Raw genomic sequence first — 16984 nt, forward strand, 5'->3', positions numbered from 1 at the left:
AGGCTATACAAATCATGCAGTTAATAACGTCATGTATTCAGAAACAGTTAAATATATACAGAAACAATGAACAAATTAAAGCAATGGTTACATGATCATGTTGATTACAATGCAAGGAAAATGTAGCAGTTTTGTATGTTTATTCAGAGTCAGCTTCATCTGAAGTCCTCTCAAGGGTTGGGTCATCTCTTCACAGGTGTTGGGTCATCTGAAGTCTTCGTAAGAGACTGGATATAGGCAGCAGGAGTAATCTACAGATTACACCAACAAAATGTGATGCAATCATACTAGGGAACTGGCACTTTTTCCACAAAGAGCAGGGAAAGACTTGCCAAAACCAGTGAAGAGACTCATTGTGAGGGTGATGTCCCTTTACAGGGAGTCTTCAGGTGGTTCTTGTTCTGAAAGTAAGCTAGCGAAGGAGAAAAACACAGGAGAAATGGTTAAGTGATGCTCCATCACATTGCAGTCCTGTGGCATCTGCTCCTTCAACACAGTGCTTCTTTAGTAGCTAAGACGTTTAAGTATAAAATACAGTAATAATTTACAGGTTTACTGTAATTACTTCTATAATATAATAGTGGTATATAATCCATTTTTGGACATTTAGCCTAGCATGATTCTGAAATGAAAACTGGTCACCTACATTAAACTTTTCATTCTCACTTAGGTCCATCTGCATCCTTTGCAATATATCCAAGTCTATTTAATAACTCCCCACCAGCAAAATCACTTTTAAATTACACAACGATGGATGAAACTGCATGAAGAGAATGAATAACATCCCATAAATCTACTAATTAAGTGAGGAATAATCTAATAATCATCTGTTTTAATGCACAGGGTAATTTGATTAGCTGTGCTGATAATATACTATTTTGTTCTATAAATGTCATACCTTTCAAAAGTTCATCACAGCGGTCTCTTCTGCTGCATCTCTACGGCGCTGATAGTATGAGCGCTAACTTCCGGGAACTATTGAGCGGCTTCACGATCCGCCATTGCTGTAAAAAACTGGTCCATTGGAGTGATGGAGTTGTCACAACTCTCTCTCTCTACAGCTCTGGTTTATAGCAACCCCACCCGACCCCACCCTTCATTAGTAATGGTTGTTAATCACTGTTAACACCTGCTATAAACCATATTTATGAGTAGATAGAAATCAAGCACATATTCAAAGCAATGAGGAAAATAAATGACCAAAGAATTCAAAATACATTAAATGATTTTCAATGAAATGCAATAAACTCAGAGCTGAAACTAAATTATTCTTGTGTTGTTGTCTTGATATAAACACTTCAAACTCATGATTCAAATCCAAAGACTTTGGTGCATACATAAACTTGAAAATGTAGTTGACAGAATACAAAAACAAATAAATCTTACACGGACTGGACTGCAGGCCAGCCTATGTTCAATGAAATGGAAATCAGTGGCTTAAGTCAACCCCGGGCCCATATGCAAATACATTTGAATGGCCCCTCCAAACATTAGGCTATGTTAATGTGGGCTCCAGCACTCCTTATTGTTGTCTTTTCTGAGGTAAATCACATTACAAGACTTCACCAGTTGTTTTATTGACGGTATGAATGCTTGGAAATAATAGGCTATTTAACGTTTTCAAGTCTATTCACTGGGCTATTTGTAGTGCACCAGCACCCAATAATCACAATAAGTGTTTAGTTACTTATAACACAAATAATATCCTTTAAATTCTGTCAATTTTATCACAAAATACAAACAATAAATGTCTTTTTCCACTCTTTAAAGGGGTCATATGATGCTTCTTTAAAGATCATTATTTGGTGTATTTTGTGTAACAGAATATGTTGACATGCTTTAATGTTCAAAAAACACATTATTTTTCAAATACTGTACATTATTGTAGGTCCTCTATGCCCCGCGCCTCTTCGTTTTCTACAAAGTCCCTCCTTCCGACAAGCGCAGTCTGCTCTGATTGGCCAACTGACCCAGTGCATTGTGATTGGCCGAACCCCGCAAGCACTCGTCAGAAATGTAACGCCCCTTATCATAATCGCGAGCTTCAGCTTTCAAAATAAATGTAAAGACAGTAAATAATGTCATTAGTTTTACCATCAGTTCAAGCCCGAAAGTGGAACAGAGTCGCGTGACAAACACAGTGATGAAGCTGGTATGTGTTTCCATTACACAAGCCATGGTTAAGACAGCTGACTCCACTGTGATGTGAACCTGTGTCTCTCTCTATCTCACACACTCCGCATTTCAACAGTCAATAGCAAATACTTAAACTAATAACAAAACAGTAGCTGATTCAGAAGCGCCAGATTGTCATAGCAAAGTCAGAATTACCTCCTCTCCTAGGTTCACAAAACGGTCGTCCATAAAATGCATTGCTGTTCTGTTGTAAGTAATCTTAAAGATTCCTAAATGCATCTACTTTCGGAAGGCCACATAAAGTGCTTTTGCTTTCGTCTAGAAACACACAGCGCCTCCCTGACATGCTGCTTTAACACTAACTGCGGTTACTGAAACCACGCCTTCTTTCTTTGCATGCACATTTGGGCAGCATTACGCAAGTATTTCCACATAGTGAGGTAGATATGTGGGGGCGTGTTAGAACGAGCCGTTTTAGGGGGGCGTGGCAGAGTCTTAACTTTGATAAAGAATATCTCTTTGGTTTTGAGACTTTAGCCTTTGCAACTTCAGGGATCTTATCTATGCACAATCAGCTTGTAACTCTCCAAAGAGAAAGGAAAACTTGAAATCGCATCATATGACCCCTTTAATGAAATGAATCAATCATCTTTTCCTCTTTTCTACTGTTTACAGCATGAAATAAACGATTATCAGAAGACATGTTGAAAAAAATCAGAACAATTTAATAAAACAAATGTTTTGAAAATTGTCAATAAAACAGCTTGTAAATAGTCATAACAGTTGTAACATATCATTTACCTCAGAAATGCCAACAACATAACTTTGCCAACATTGTTTTATTTATTTATTTTTATCTTTTATTTTATTTATTTATTCATTTTTTGAGTAGATGGAATTTTCACATTGATTAACTTTATTCATGCAAAATAACAACTCGTAATTTTGACTTTATTCTGAAAATATTGTGGCACAAAAACGCTGCCATATTCACTAACGCAAACACACTCTTGGCACAGCGGCCCAAAATGTAGAAATACAGAAAGAAAATAAATAAAAACTACTCACTACTCACATTTTAGTTGTAATTCATTTTATTTAATTCTCTGGGCCTTTCTTTCAGCGAATTCATCCACAATGACCTTGTTGTTTAAAATTAAGAACAATACGTTCCCTCGTTTCATTTTAAAAAGCCCGCAGATATATATAAAATTAAGAAGAATGCATTCCCTCGTTTTAATTTAAAAGTCCCCCTCTGCGGGCCCCCAATCAGCCCGGGCCAATATGCATACCCAGACTTTGTTCTCCAGACCGACGGGTGGCGTTATCGGACACATTCACCAAAACATTACTGTCGAGACCTTAGTCGTGTATAGAAGAAATAACACACTTCTGTGGATGTTTTCTTCCTGGACTGTTTGCAACGTTGTAGATAAGAAGAGCATAATTGAAAGGGAACAACCCTATTCGTTTGTTTTATTGTAATATATATTAATTTAGTTAGTCTGTTTTGTCGTATTCCGTCTCGATGTGTAACTATGTAGCTCGTGAGCTGTTCAGCTGACTAGGAAGTAAACTACTACCGTTATCAGAACAGGGAAATAATACAGTTTCATTTCGTAGTATTATAGTTTTTATTTGGGCATCATGCACAGAAGAGGAGTCGGAGCTGGAGCGATCGCCAAAAAGAAACTTGCAGAGGTATGATGAGATTTGGTAACTAGGCAAATCTTGTGGCATATTCATTCAGCTCATTTGTTTACCGTCACAGGCAAAGTATAAAGAGAGAGGAACTGTCCTTGCAGAGGATCAAATTGCACAGGTGCGTATAGCCTACTGAGCAAACCACACAGATGTAACTTAAAACAGCATTGACCCCATTATAATCAGACCGTGTGTGTTGCCCTTGTAGATGTCAAAACAGCTGGAAACCTTTAAGACCCATTTGGAAGAGTTTGCCAGCAAACATAAACAAGAAATCCGTAAGAACTCTCAGTTCAGGGTGCAGTTCCAAGAGATGTGTGCCATCATAGGGGTTGATCCACTGGCATGTACGTTTTTCCTATCATAAATGTTTCCCTTAAAGCTGAAATGGATGTGTCTGTTTATGATATGTTCATGGATTGATCAAAAGTGATGATAAAGGCATTTATAATGTTACAAAAGATTTCTATTTCAGATAAATAGTGTTCATATCGATATCGGAATTATATCGTATCGACCGATATTAAGAAATATATCGTGATATCAATTTTGGCCATATCGTCCAGCCCTAGGTCAAAGACTAGACGTTCCACCTTGTGGTAAAAATGGGCGCGGCCATTTGAATATTCTATGGGTCTGGCTTCCGGTCTCATCTGCGTCCACTCCGTCCAGCTATTTTTAGCTGAGCAAAACAGTTCGTTTTGCTGCTTGATATTGAAAGTTGGTGTGTCTTATCATATTATTGTAATGTATGATCTTACCTATAAACACACTGGTTTGTAGTGCAAACAGTTTTACCGTTTACTGCACGTTGTTATTCTCCTCGTTATTTACCTATAGCGGCTAATGAACCGGAAGTCTCACCCATAGGCTTACTTCCGCGTTGAAGAAAAAGGTGGATAATTGGGGGGAAATACACACACACACACACTCACACACAATTGAGCAGGACACATTCTAATGTATGGGGGAAACTTTTTTTGTGTGTTGATAGTTGACATCCATTTTGCGTATTTGACCCTGTATGAAAACTGTGTGGATGCATTATAATCATTATGAATTATTATATAAATTATATTTATATTTAATTCTAACATTAATTATTGTCAATTATAATAATAAATAAATAATTATTGCATTTGTAAGTAATTATACAGAATTGTTATGATTTACTATTAGGGTTATACATTATAATTACTAATCAACTAGTATACATTATTAAAACTGTATTTATAATTCATTTTTAATGAAAACTGTGTGGATGCATTGTAATTAACTAATAAGTAGAAATTATTAAGTACCATTTAATTAATTTATCAATTAAAATGATAAATAATTATGTTATAGTGAATCATCATTTCAAAGAAAAAGTTATATGTCCTTCTGAACTTTTTTTGCTGTATGTGTGCAGCTGGAAAAGGATTTTGGTCAGAGATGCTTGGTGTTGGAGATTTCTACTATGAGCTTGGTGTACAGATCATTGAAGTCTGTTTAGCTCTAAAACACAGAAATGGCGGTAAGTTTTGCCAGTTTAAAAGTGTTAAAAGTGATAATTATCAATATGACAGGCCTGTGTTTTTTTTCTTGAAGCTATTATGTGTGTCGCAAAACAAACGGCATATTCTCTTCTTCCATATATTCGACATACTTAATACACGGCTCTCTGGTATACTTGGTTCTTTCTCATTAGTCAATCGTGCTTTCAGCGATCAGATATTTCTAAATTATGATGACAATGATCTCCTTCTTCGTATATAAAAACACCAGCTTGTCAGTGTTTGACAATAATGACCGTCTAAATGTGACCCTGGACCACAAAACTTAAGTCGCTGCGGTATATTTGTAGCAATAGCCAACAATACACTGTATGGGTCAAAATGTACGATTTTTCTTTTATGCCAAAAATCATTAGAATATTAAATAAAGATCATGTTCCATGAAGATATTTAGTAAATTTCCTACCGTAAATATATCAAAACTTCTCAAGATTTAGATTTTTTTAATTTTTTTGCACCCTCAAGATTCCAGATTTTCAAATAGTTGTATCTCAGCCAAATATTGTTCTAACCTAACAAACCATACATCAACGGAATCTTATTTAATCAGATTTCAGATGATGTATTAATCTCAATTTCAAAAAATTGACACTTATGACTGGTTTTGTGGGCCAGGGTCACAAATGTCTAATATGACTTTCTAAAACTTTCTCTATGAAAATAATATATAAATGTAAATATTAACCAATTAATTACTTTATTTTTACAGGTCTCATCACACTGGATGAACTTCACCACCGTGTCTTGAAAGGAAGAGGGAAGTTTGCACAAGATGTGAGCCAGTGAGTGTCTTTGATTTGTATATAGTGTTCTCTAGCTGTTCTGAACACATGAATTCTCGTACCAACCATTAACATCGTCGCTCAGAGATGACTTAGTGCGGGCCATCAAGAAGCTCAAGGCTATGGGAAATGGCTTCGGGATGATTCCCGTTGGAGGCTCTTATCTAGTCCAGTCGGTCCCAGCAGAGCTCAGCATGGATCACACTGTTGTCCTTCAGCTAGCAGAGGTAATCAGTACCAAACAAAGCCTGAGACCTTTACACTTCCATGACGTCAGATCTGATTATTGGCCATGTTTCACAGAAAAAGGGCTACGTGACAGTGAGTGAGATCAGAGACAGCCTCAAGTGGGAGAGAGAGCGGGCCAGTCACGTTCTTGTAAGTGTGCAGGAAAAACGAAACACCACTCTGAATGCTTTCTATGTCATATAGTAATAATACCTTTTGCACTGTTTTTCAGGATCACCTGCTGAAAGAAGGCTTAGCATGGCTGGACTCCCAAGCTGCGGGGGAGCCACAGTACTGGCTTCCTGCTCTGTTCTCGGAGCTGTTATCGCGAGACGTTACGCCTGAGGAGGCCAACCAAATGACACCTTGAGAATAAGACATTATTTTGTAAATACATTGTCATGGTGGATAGAGGCGAAGGTCAAAGAATGTTGCAAGTCAAGCTTGTTTGAGAGGAAAAACAGTGAAAATGGAGAATAAAAGCATCTATTTAGTCACATTTCTCACGATATGTTTATTATTCCAATGCCTGAGTAACCACTGGAAAAAGTTTAGGTAAATAAGACCATCTCAGTTGTTGTTATTATATAAGTGCAATTTATCTTGCATCTGTATTATATCTACTATAATTTTTTTAAATTACTTAATTGGACATTTGGTTCCAGTTTCTTCAGTGATATTTCAATCATTACCTAATAATAATAAAAATAAAAACCTGTCCCTATATAGATAACAGCTAATAATGAAAGAGAAGTGCTGCTTATCTAGAAAATCCTGGACTATTCAGTACTTTAAAAAGTGCCACCATACTTTCCCAAAGACAGTATATCAGATAGAGAAACAAGAATGGACTAATCCTCATGACTATAGACGTGATCTTCAAACTCCCGCTGCTCCATATCGTCACAGATCAGAGTGCAGAGTGGACACACTTTGTGAGACTGCTCGTGTTCTGTCAGTTCAACCTCGTTGATGCCAGGAAAGACCTCCTGACAATGCTGGCACACTCTAATCTACACATAAGGAAATGCATACAGTTGAATAATTTTGAGCTCATTCTTGAAATATTGCATTCATTAAAATAATTACCTGTTTTTCTGGATCTGAAGGATTTGCTATAATGTAGAAATGAAATACGTTACGAGTTTAATACGCTAATTTTAAGACGACTTCAAGAAATGCTTGCGTTTTCATCTGAGTAAATGTTACAATTCCCTTTTTCGTTGACTGTTTATTGTACCAACCTGTCAAGTCATCGATGTTCTCATAGAAATGAGAGTCAGGTGAGTATGTTTGCTCCAGGGAGGCCAGTGGGCTTTGAGGGTTGGATATTTGAGCAGACATTGCGGCAACAGATGCGACCTGGTAGTCAAACAATGCCCTTTTAAGCTTATTTGCATCTGCTTGCAGTTCCTAAAGATAAAAAGATAAAAAAACTTAATAAAATAATAATTGACTGGCATGTCATTCAGTGCCCCACAACATCTTTGGTATTAATGTTTTGTAGAAATTTCCTAAAATGCGCTACAGTTCAAAAGTTTGGGGTCAGTAAGATTTTTTTTTTATTCTCATAGAAATGAGAGTCAGGTGAGTATGTTTGCTCCAGGGAGGCCAGTGGGCTTTGAGGGTTGGATATTTGATCAGACATTGCGGCAACAGATGCGACCTGGTAGTCAAACAATGCCCTTTTAAGCTTATTTGCATCTGCTTGCAGTTCCTAAAGATAAAAAAACTTAATAAAATAATAATTGACTGGCATGTCATTCAGTGCCCCACAACATCTTTGGTATTAATGTTCTGTAGAAATTTCCTAAAATGCGCTACAGTTCAAAAGTTTGGGGTCAGTAAGATTTTTTTTTTTAATTAATTTAATTAATACATTTTTCAGCAAACTAATTTTATAAAAAAGACAGTACAGATAAGACAGTAAATACATTTATAATGTTACAAAAAAAATTGTTTCCAAAAAAATATTAAGAAGCACAATATTTGCAACATAGATAAGGTTTCTTGAGTAGCAAATCAGCATATTACAATGATTTCTGAAGGATCATGTGACACTGAACACTGGTGTAATGGCTGCTGAATATTCAGCATTTCCATCACAGGAATAAATTGCATTTTAAAATATATTAAAATAGAAAAAAAATGTAATTGTAATAATATTTCACACTATTGTTTTAACTGTGTTTTTAAATGTGACCCTGGACCACAAAACCGGTCTTAAGTCGCTGGGGTATATTTGTAGTAATAGCCAAAAAATACATTATATCGGTCAAAATTATTGATTTTTCTTTTATGCAAAAAAACATTAGGACATTAAGTAAAGATCACGTTCCATGAAGATATTTTGTAAATTTCCAACTGTAAATATATCAAAACTTAATTTTTGATTAGTAATATGCATTGCTAAGAACTTCATTTGGACAACTTTAAAGGCATTTTTCTCAATATTTAGATTTTTTTGCACCCTCAGATTCCAGATTTTCCTAAATATTGTCCTATCCTAACAAACCATACATCAATGGAAAGCTTATTTATTCAGCTTTCAGATTATGTGTAAATCTCAATTTCGAAAAATTGACCCTTATGACTGGTTTTGTGGTCCATGGTCACAAATAGGTAAATGCAGTCTTGGTGAGCATAATAGACTTGAAATCTCACCAACCCCAAACTTTTGAAAGTGTAGTGTAGCTAACAGTGATGTTTAATGTGTCATAACAAAACAGATCACCTCATTCCTTTCCACAAGCTTCTCTCCATCTAATCTTGATGTCTCTGCCATTTCATAAATTTTGTCTTGTGCCTGCTGAAGCTGTGCCTGTAATGACAAAATTGTGTGGAATCTGGATCTAAATAATGATTATTATTCCTAAACGTACTTACAAAATCAGACTAAAGTTGAAAATAGAATGTAAAAGATTAAAAAACATGACACTATATTGAAAAATACCTGGATTTGATTGGCTTTCTGGTCCTCAGTCTGTTTCAAGGTTATCTCCTCCAGCTTCCTTTTCACTTCCTTCAATTCCTGCTCAGCGGTTTCTGCACGTTTGCAGGCTTCTTTGCAACTCTGCACCTCACTGCGAAGCAGCCCTCTGGCCTCTGTCAGCTGATTGAGCAGGGCTTGAATCTGTACCTGAGTCACAAAAAGATTACTTGAATCACTGACAATACAGTGATTTTTGATGAATTTGTGAATTTGATTTGAAGTCTTCAATCTTCAAAAAATGGATAAGCCTTGGTGACAAGCCTCACTTTACAGTTTTCTTCTTTCAACTGGGCTTCATGCTCTGACAAGGATGTTTGTAATGCTTTGTTTTCAGCCCTCCGGTCCTCCGGAGTATTTTTCATCCTGAGCTCCTGGATTTCAGTGTGCAATTTCTCATAGTCTTTCCTGCTGCTTTGCACATCCACCTAAAACAGAATAAATTTGAAGCTTCTTAGACCACAACCTTTTTTGCATTCATTTGGTTGTGCTTTCTTTTCAATTCTTACTCTATTTTTGTCTTGGTATTTGTAATGTCATGAATTATGAAGCGTCTTTGTTTAGAGGCACTACAAAAATACATATTTTTTCTTAATTATCATTAACAGTAATAACACATATGTGACCCTGGACCACAAAACCAGTCTTAAGTCGCTGCGGTATATTTGTAGCAATAGCCAAAAATACATTGTATGGGTCAAAATTATAGATTTTCCTTTTATGCCAAAAATCATTAGGATATTAATTAAAGATCATGTTCCATGAAGATATTTTGTACATTTCCTACTGTAAATATATTAAAACTTAATTTTTTATTAGTAATATGCATTGCTAAGAACTTCATTTGGACAACTTTAAAGGCAATTTTCTCATTATTTTGATTTTTTTGCACCCTCAGATTCCAGATTTTCAAATAGTTGTATCTCGGCCAAATATTGTCCTATCCTAACAAACCGTACATCAATGGAAAGCTTATTTATTCAGCAAAAAATTGAGCTTTATGACTGGTTTTGGGGCCAGGGTCTCACATTAAGAGCACATTTGCAAACCTGTAGCAGCTTGACTTGGTCCTGTACTTTGTTGTGATTTTGCTCTGTTTCTTTCAACAAGGTGTTTAACCTGGAGAAAAAAATAGATGAACATTTCCATAAATTTTGCACATAAAACACAGAGATTTCCATATTGAGGACACTCACCTGAGGACTTCCCCATTCTTGAGTTCAAGCTGTTGCTGTAACTCTGTCCTTTCTCTCTTAAGCAAGTGGATCTTTTGAACAGCTCTATCGTACTTTTCTCGCAGAGATGTCAGTGACTGTGAATCATTTTGTTTGATTAAAGTCATACAGATTAAATTATAGAGATACTGTAGCTAAAATATTCAGCTGTGTCAGTGTTTCCACTGGTTGTTTGCAGAAGCATAGTTATTTCTTTACCTCTTCTGTGTTATTAAAACTGGGTACATCTGGCAGAGGTGATTCTGGTTTATCCTTTGACTTTGAATCCTCTATGGAGCTCTGCAGTTTAGTATAAAGGCACATTTACAATCTCTTTATTCACCAGTGGTGTTTTGCAATGATGATCAGTACAAGAATAATGCAGTAAATGTGTTATTATTGTTTAAATATTGTGTAATTAAGTAAAATAAAATATAAATATTAAATAACTTAAATGAAAATTAAAAATGTTGCCTTGACAAATAACTGAAATGATTAAGTAGAAGTTCTAAAACCAAAACTGAGAAATAAATAAATAAAATCAAATTAAAATAAATGAAAGCAACAGAAATATTATAATATAATAGAAATGACAAAATACAAAAATTTATATAAAATGACAATAAAAATTTAAATAACATCTGAAAATATAAAAAAGCTAATTGAATACCTATTATAAATACTATACTATAATAAAATATTATATATATATGTGTCAGTGTTTCCACTGGTTGTTTGCAGAAGCATAGTTATTTCTTTACCTCTTCTGTGTTATTAAAACTGGGTACATCTGGCAGAGGTGATTCTGGTTTATCCTTTGACTTTGAATCCTCTATGGAGCTCTGCAGTTTAGTATAAAGGCACATTTACAATCTCTTTATTCACCAGTGGTGTTTTGCAATGATGACCAGTACAAGAATAATGCAGTAAATGTGTTATTATTGTTTAAATATTGTGTAATTAAGTAAAATAAAATATAAATATTAAATAACTTAAATGAAAATTAAAAATGTTGCCTTGACAAATAACTGAAATGATTAAGTAGAAGTTCTAAAACCAAAACTGAGAAATAAATAAATAAAATCAAATTAAAATAAATGAAAGCAACAGAAATATTATAATATAATAGAAATGACAAAATACAAAAATTTATATAAAATGACAATAAAAATTTAAATAACATCTGAAAATATAAAAAAGCTAATTGAATACCTATTATAAATACTATACTATAATAAAATATTATATATATATATATATATATATATATATATATATATATATATACACATACATAAATACATACATACATAAACTAAAAATAAGACTAAGTAGAACAAGTAGTACAACATTCCCACTACATAATGGGTCCAGCACACAAAGACAGGGCAAAAAAAAAAAAAAAGGCATTAGATAATAAATCAGACAATCAGTTGGCTTTCATTGCAGAAATCATAAATACAACCATAAATAGTGTAAATAATAAGTGCTTACATTTTTACATATGTGTATAGTAAAAGAAAGAGAGTCTGACTAACCCTGAGACGGCGGATCTCATGCAGTCTTTCATCCAACTCTTTTTTCAGGATCGCATTTGTTTCTTTTAAAGACTCAATCTCTTTCACAAAGTCTTCTTTCTCCTTCTCTGTCTTTTCTGCCTGCTCCTACTCACAAGAACATTCGATGAATGATTTTTTTGGCCAGTTAGTATTGATATTAAATGTAAATGGCTAGCAGAAAGTAAAAATACTACAAACTTTAACTTCCAATGGAGATGTACCTGTGTTGTTATGACTAACAGGTCCTTCTCCAAGCTGCAGTCAAGGCTTGCTTCTGCTGGGGTTTGAAAGCAGAATGGGGAGCTGGCTCCTTTGACATGACCAAAGCTGTCCACATAGCAGAACTGGTAAAACTCCCCATCATCCTTGGGCAGGTAGCTCTCTGAGTAAAAAATCAGTATCATTAGAGTTTAATATATAGGGCAGTGGTTCTCAACACAATATTCAAAGGCCCCCTATATAATAAATTATTAACAGAATCTGGGAGTGTTGAAATGAGTAAGTAACCACAAAAGCAGTTTAATTAAGTTAATCATTATTATAATATATTAATAATAATTAAAATTACTAGTGGGCCTAAGCCCATGGCTGAGACTGGTATAGGGAAAGACCATATTGGTTATCATCCAGTAGTTAAGATTTTTTTTTAAATCTATCTGTACTGATTGATATTGGATATTTGATTGTTAATTTTGGATATTTTATTATAATTTATAATTTTTGTATGCCTAAATTCACTTGTATAGCATTTAAAATGACTTCACTCAAAAAAATATTTAGGCCTAAATTTAGGATTTATGGATTTGAATTACATATAAAATTTCCATCCATTTGGATTACACAGTTTCAGCATAAACTTTATGTGATGCATATTTGCGAATCATGAATGAAATCGGTGAGAAAGATTTTTTTGTACTCAAAAAATCAATTAAGAACATGGTTCAACTATGGCTAACTGTGGAAAAGTGATATTCAATTATTTAAAATATAGGAGACAACAAATTGGAATTTCTTGGTGATAAATATATAATATTTAATACAAATTTAGTTTTTTGGTAGTACTACAGAATTCTTACTCTTTTCTTACCTGTTTTATTTATGTATAACAAATATGCATATATATCACATTAAGTTTATTAGTTTATGTTAAAACTAAATCTAAATGTATTGTAATTTTGAATACATTTCAAATGCATAAATAATTTTGTGTAATTGTGTAATTTTAGTGTTTTAATTTATTTATATAAAATAGCACAGAATTTTAATATTATTTATTGTTTATCTGGTTTAGTATGCACCAAAGTTTAAAGTCTACTCTCACTCAAGACCAAGAGAGATATTTAAATGTTTTTATATATATATATATATATATGTGTGTGTGTGTGTGTGCATCCCACACATAATTAATTGCCAAGGAAGTGGCACAGGGAAGGAAATCAAATTCTTCAGACACTTGACACATCACAAGGTCCCTTGATTTAGGACCCTTGCCCTGAGTAACGTTATGAGTAGCCTAGCCTAGATGTGGACCACTCAAGTCAGTGATTCAGCCTTTTAAAATAGCAGCACAACGTCACATCCATGGCATTGGTGCACATTAATTACACCAGGGCCACAACTAACGTAACCACAGACATGATAGCCTGAGGGGGACACATCAAGCCCCCTTTTTTACCTTTAGTAAAAACCTTCCAGCAGTATTGAATATTTGCATGTCACAACCATGTTTACATCACAATAACATTTTAGACATTGTTGGAAGCCTTGCCTCTCAGGTTCCTCTGGCACTAAAACGCAACACAGGTAATGGAGCAAAATACTGGAAAGATTTGATATGTAAAAGAGAAATCTAAAATGTGCAGTGATTGTGATTCCTACCTGAAAAAAACACTTGTAGCACAAGTGGTTCAGGTCCGACATGGTCCAGGGAAGGTGCCACCCATACATAGGTATAATACTTCTGTGTTGAACTCCAACCAACCTGGGCCATTTCACAGATTTAATTAATTATTAGTTTTTTTAAAGAAATACAATACAGCAGTGGTTCTCAAACCTCTCCATGAAGTACCCCCAGCACTGCACATTTTGTATGTCTCCCTATATCTGACACACCCACTTCAGGGCTGTTTCTCAATATGCGTTTGTCTGTACTTGTTTTCTTGTGGACTTGTGAAACGTCATCAGTCCTCGCCCAAGTACTGTTCCAATTCAAAGTTCACATCTAGCCAAGGGACCCTTTTCACAAGACTGTGATGATGCATTTAACGGTCATCAGCATCGTAAATCTTCTAAAGTTTTTCATATTTGTATATTTTTTTTAAATGTATCTACATTTATAACACTATTCTTTGTATTATATCACCGTTGCATCAAATTACAAAAAAACAGTTAATGCTAATGCGAGGGTGTTTCTAATGCAGCGTCTATGGGAGGGACGGTAAATTTGACATCGTTCTCTTTCAATTTTTTTCCTTTTATTGAAAGTCATGAAAACACTATCGTGGAGTTTTTATTTTGCTATTTGAGCAACTGGGAATGCAAAAAAATATATTTGTGGTGCTCTCCCATTCACTGCTCTTCTAGTTTACCCAACTGTGACGACTTCCGCTGCTGAGAAACCCGGGAATGTGAAAAAGGTCCAGTACAGTTTAAATCCCCGGATGTGGTCTTGCTCCGCCCCTTTTATCAAGGATGCATCCAGAGGTGACTTGTGCGAACTAGGTATCACAGTATGCATTTCGCACCAATCAGCGAGCGTTAATGGCGGAGAGGGAAACCCGCATAATTTTCAAAATATTACTGTTATTGTGTCATGAAATGCAGTTCTAAGAGTATTTCAGGCGAGAATGTAGTTGTTTAAAACTCAAATCTGCGGTTTATTTATAAAGAAAGCGCCTATTTGAAAATGTGCTTTGAGATCCTCGCGATCACCGGGCGCTCAGTGCTCATGTATCCGCTGAGAGCAGCCTCACCGCGGCTAGATCCCTATCAAGGGAACTTCGAACTGCATCCTCTAGGGGTCACTATGGGGAACGGTTCGTCATGACCCATGTCTGAAGCATACATTGAAAAAACACCAACAACACGTTGGCCGGCGACAGCCCATGACGTCACTACCGGTGCGACTATTAGTATAAATAGGCGCCGGGAGAACATGTCATTCTCTTCTGCCCTGCGTATGATGAGCTTTTGAAAGTTATGGATCGCGCCACGGCGAGGCTTTATTTGCCGTGAAGCAGGCGAAGAAAGTGACGTTGCGAGGTATCTCGATGAACGTTATTTTTCTGTCCATAACCCTCCAGCTCAGGTGAGCCTTCCTTTCTTCCTGTTTCCATACAGAGATCGAGAAGGAATGGAAGAGGCCGTTTTCCTCACGCATCCATCGATTCCAGCATACGAGTTATGCCAACATCGAGACGATGCGCGGAAGCAGTTATGAGAAGATGCCCCTATAGAGAGATGTTGGCCAGCTATCTCTCTATGGGTGAGATGTCCTCTCTTAAGACTCCCTCCTTGACATCTCGCTCGAATGTCAGGGCATACGCAGCTGCAGCAGGTCGGGCTGGTGCTTCATTGCACACGATGGTGATGCTCCAAGCATATCAGGCTGACCTGCTGAAAGACCTGGATAAAGGCGAGGGCCTTTCTCCTGATGAGGTAGCTGAGTGAGCCGCACCACGGATCTCGCTCTCCGTGCTACTAAGCAGGCCGCCTCAGCTAGTGGCAAGTCCATGGCGGCTATGGTAGCGACGGAGGGACATCTGTGGGTGAACCTAGCAGATATCGGGAAAAAGAGAGGGGCTTTCTTCTCGATGTGCCAGTTTCGCCTTACGTATTTTTTGGTACCTCCTTTTAGGCGGTGGTCGAGAAGTTCAGGGAGGCAAAGGCACGCTCAGCGGCATTCACAAAGGTCCAGGTCTGAGCCCGAACAACATAGGGGTCCTGGTCCGTCTTGGTCTGAGGATCAGAGACAGACACAGAAGGCTAGTGTCGCGGCTCGCGCTCCTCCTCCACCTGCGGGTAGGGGTAGGAGGAATCGTTGGTCAAAGTGAGGTAGGCAAGACCTTAGGGATGTGATCCAGATAAGGCGTCAGTGCTTTCATCCAGATCAGAGTGATACTTGAGTATCTACTCATTTCCTTCGGGGGTTTTACATATGCCCCTTTCTTCCTTAGCAAATGGCTGCAATATAACAAAGAGTGAAAAATTTAAGGGGGTCTGAATACTTTCCGTAGTGTGTATATATATGTATTTAATGTGCTGGTGGTTATGTGTGTATAATCCTTCTGTGAGATTTCTTTGCAGTGTTTTCCGGGACCTGTGTGTTTCTGTCTTCTCTAAGGTAGGTCCTCTGTGAGCACACCTTTACTGGATTCAGAAATCAGGTGCTCGACTTGCAGTGTTACCTCACTAGTCGACATTATGTCCAGCCGGTATGATAGCCCTGGTTCCGGCTTCATGCTTCCTGGATCATGCGGCCAGGTCAGAGGCTTCTGCGGGAGCCTTCTTGATCATCAGGCCCCCGGCACGACACTGCAAAAAATTCCTGGATGTCCGGGCTCCAGGATATCTCCTCTTGCTGAGGCATCGAGCGGGAAGTATAGGTGGTATTTGCAAGAACCTTCTTGTGTATGCTGTCTCAGGCAGTGGTCCCCTCGCCTTAGAGGGTCATATTTGAGCTTGCCTCTCCCGTTTGGCCCAGTACCTCTTGAGTATCTGTGATCAGATGCCTGGAAACGTTAATCCATGCTATGGTAAGTGCACACGCTAAGCTCTGTGCACTTTCTGAAATCCACATAGTGGTAAGTGTGCACGT

The 16984-nt window shown here is 36.6% G+C and overlaps 2 protein-coding genes across 2 annotated transcripts in view; one reads left to right on the plus strand and one right to left on the minus strand.

Moving 5' to 3' along the window:
• Positions 1–3503: 3503 nt before the first annotated feature.
• Positions 3504–7080, plus strand: LOC107584075 (vacuolar-sorting protein SNF8-like). Its single transcript, XM_016270487.1, has 8 exons — positions 3504–3837; positions 3908–3958; positions 4049–4187; positions 5252–5356; positions 6106–6178; positions 6264–6405; positions 6482–6556; positions 6639–7080. The coding sequence occupies exons 1-8, from the start codon at positions 3784–3786 to the stop codon at positions 6774–6776; spliced, it is 777 nt and encodes a 258-aa protein (XP_016125973.1). The 5' UTR covers positions 3504–3783; the 3' UTR covers positions 6777–7080.
• The window catches only part of calcoco2 (calcium binding and coiled-coil domain 2), a 13336-nt gene continuing 3397 nt past the window's right edge, over positions 7046–16984 (minus strand). The window contains exons 3-14 of the mRNA XM_016270489.1: positions 14047–14149; positions 12390–12550; positions 12148–12273; positions 11371–11451; positions 10592–10707; positions 10445–10514; positions 9665–9823; positions 9360–9545; positions 9141–9227; positions 7651–7819; positions 7496–7521; positions 7046–7419 (exon numbers count right to left, since the gene is read on the minus strand). Of these exons, the coding sequence (XP_016125975.1) occupies positions 7258–7419; positions 7496–7521; positions 7651–7819; positions 9141–9227; positions 9360–9545; positions 9665–9823; positions 10445–10514; positions 10592–10707; positions 11371–11451; positions 12148–12273; positions 12390–12550; positions 14047–14149 (1446 nt within the window). The 3' untranslated portion in view covers positions 7046–7257. The remainder of the gene's footprint in view (positions 7420–7495; positions 7522–7650; positions 7820–9140; positions 9228–9359; positions 9546–9664; positions 9824–10444; positions 10515–10591; positions 10708–11370; positions 11452–12147; positions 12274–12389; positions 12551–14046; positions 14150–16984) is intronic.

This window comes from Sinocyclocheilus grahami, unplaced genomic scaffold (assembly GCF_001515645.1).
Source record: "Sinocyclocheilus grahami isolate Dianchi unplaced genomic scaffold, SAMN03320097.WGS_v1.1 scaffold57.1, whole genome shotgun sequence".
Lineage (NCBI taxonomy): Eukaryota > Metazoa > Chordata > Actinopteri > Cypriniformes > Cyprinidae > Sinocyclocheilus > Sinocyclocheilus grahami.

Coding starts and splice junctions, on each gene's coding strand:
- LOC107584075 (XM_016270487.1), top strand. CDS start 3,784: ATGCACAGAAGAGGAGTCGGAGCTGGAGCGATCGCCAAAAAGAAACTT. Junction 3,959..4,048: donor CAGAGGATCAAATTGCACAG/GTGCGTATAGCC, acceptor TTGCCCTTGTAG/ATGTCAAAACAGCTGGAAAC. Junction 6,179..6,263: donor TTTGCACAAGATGTGAGCCA/GTGAGTGTCTTT, acceptor ATCGTCGCTCAG/AGATGACTTAGTGCGGGCCA.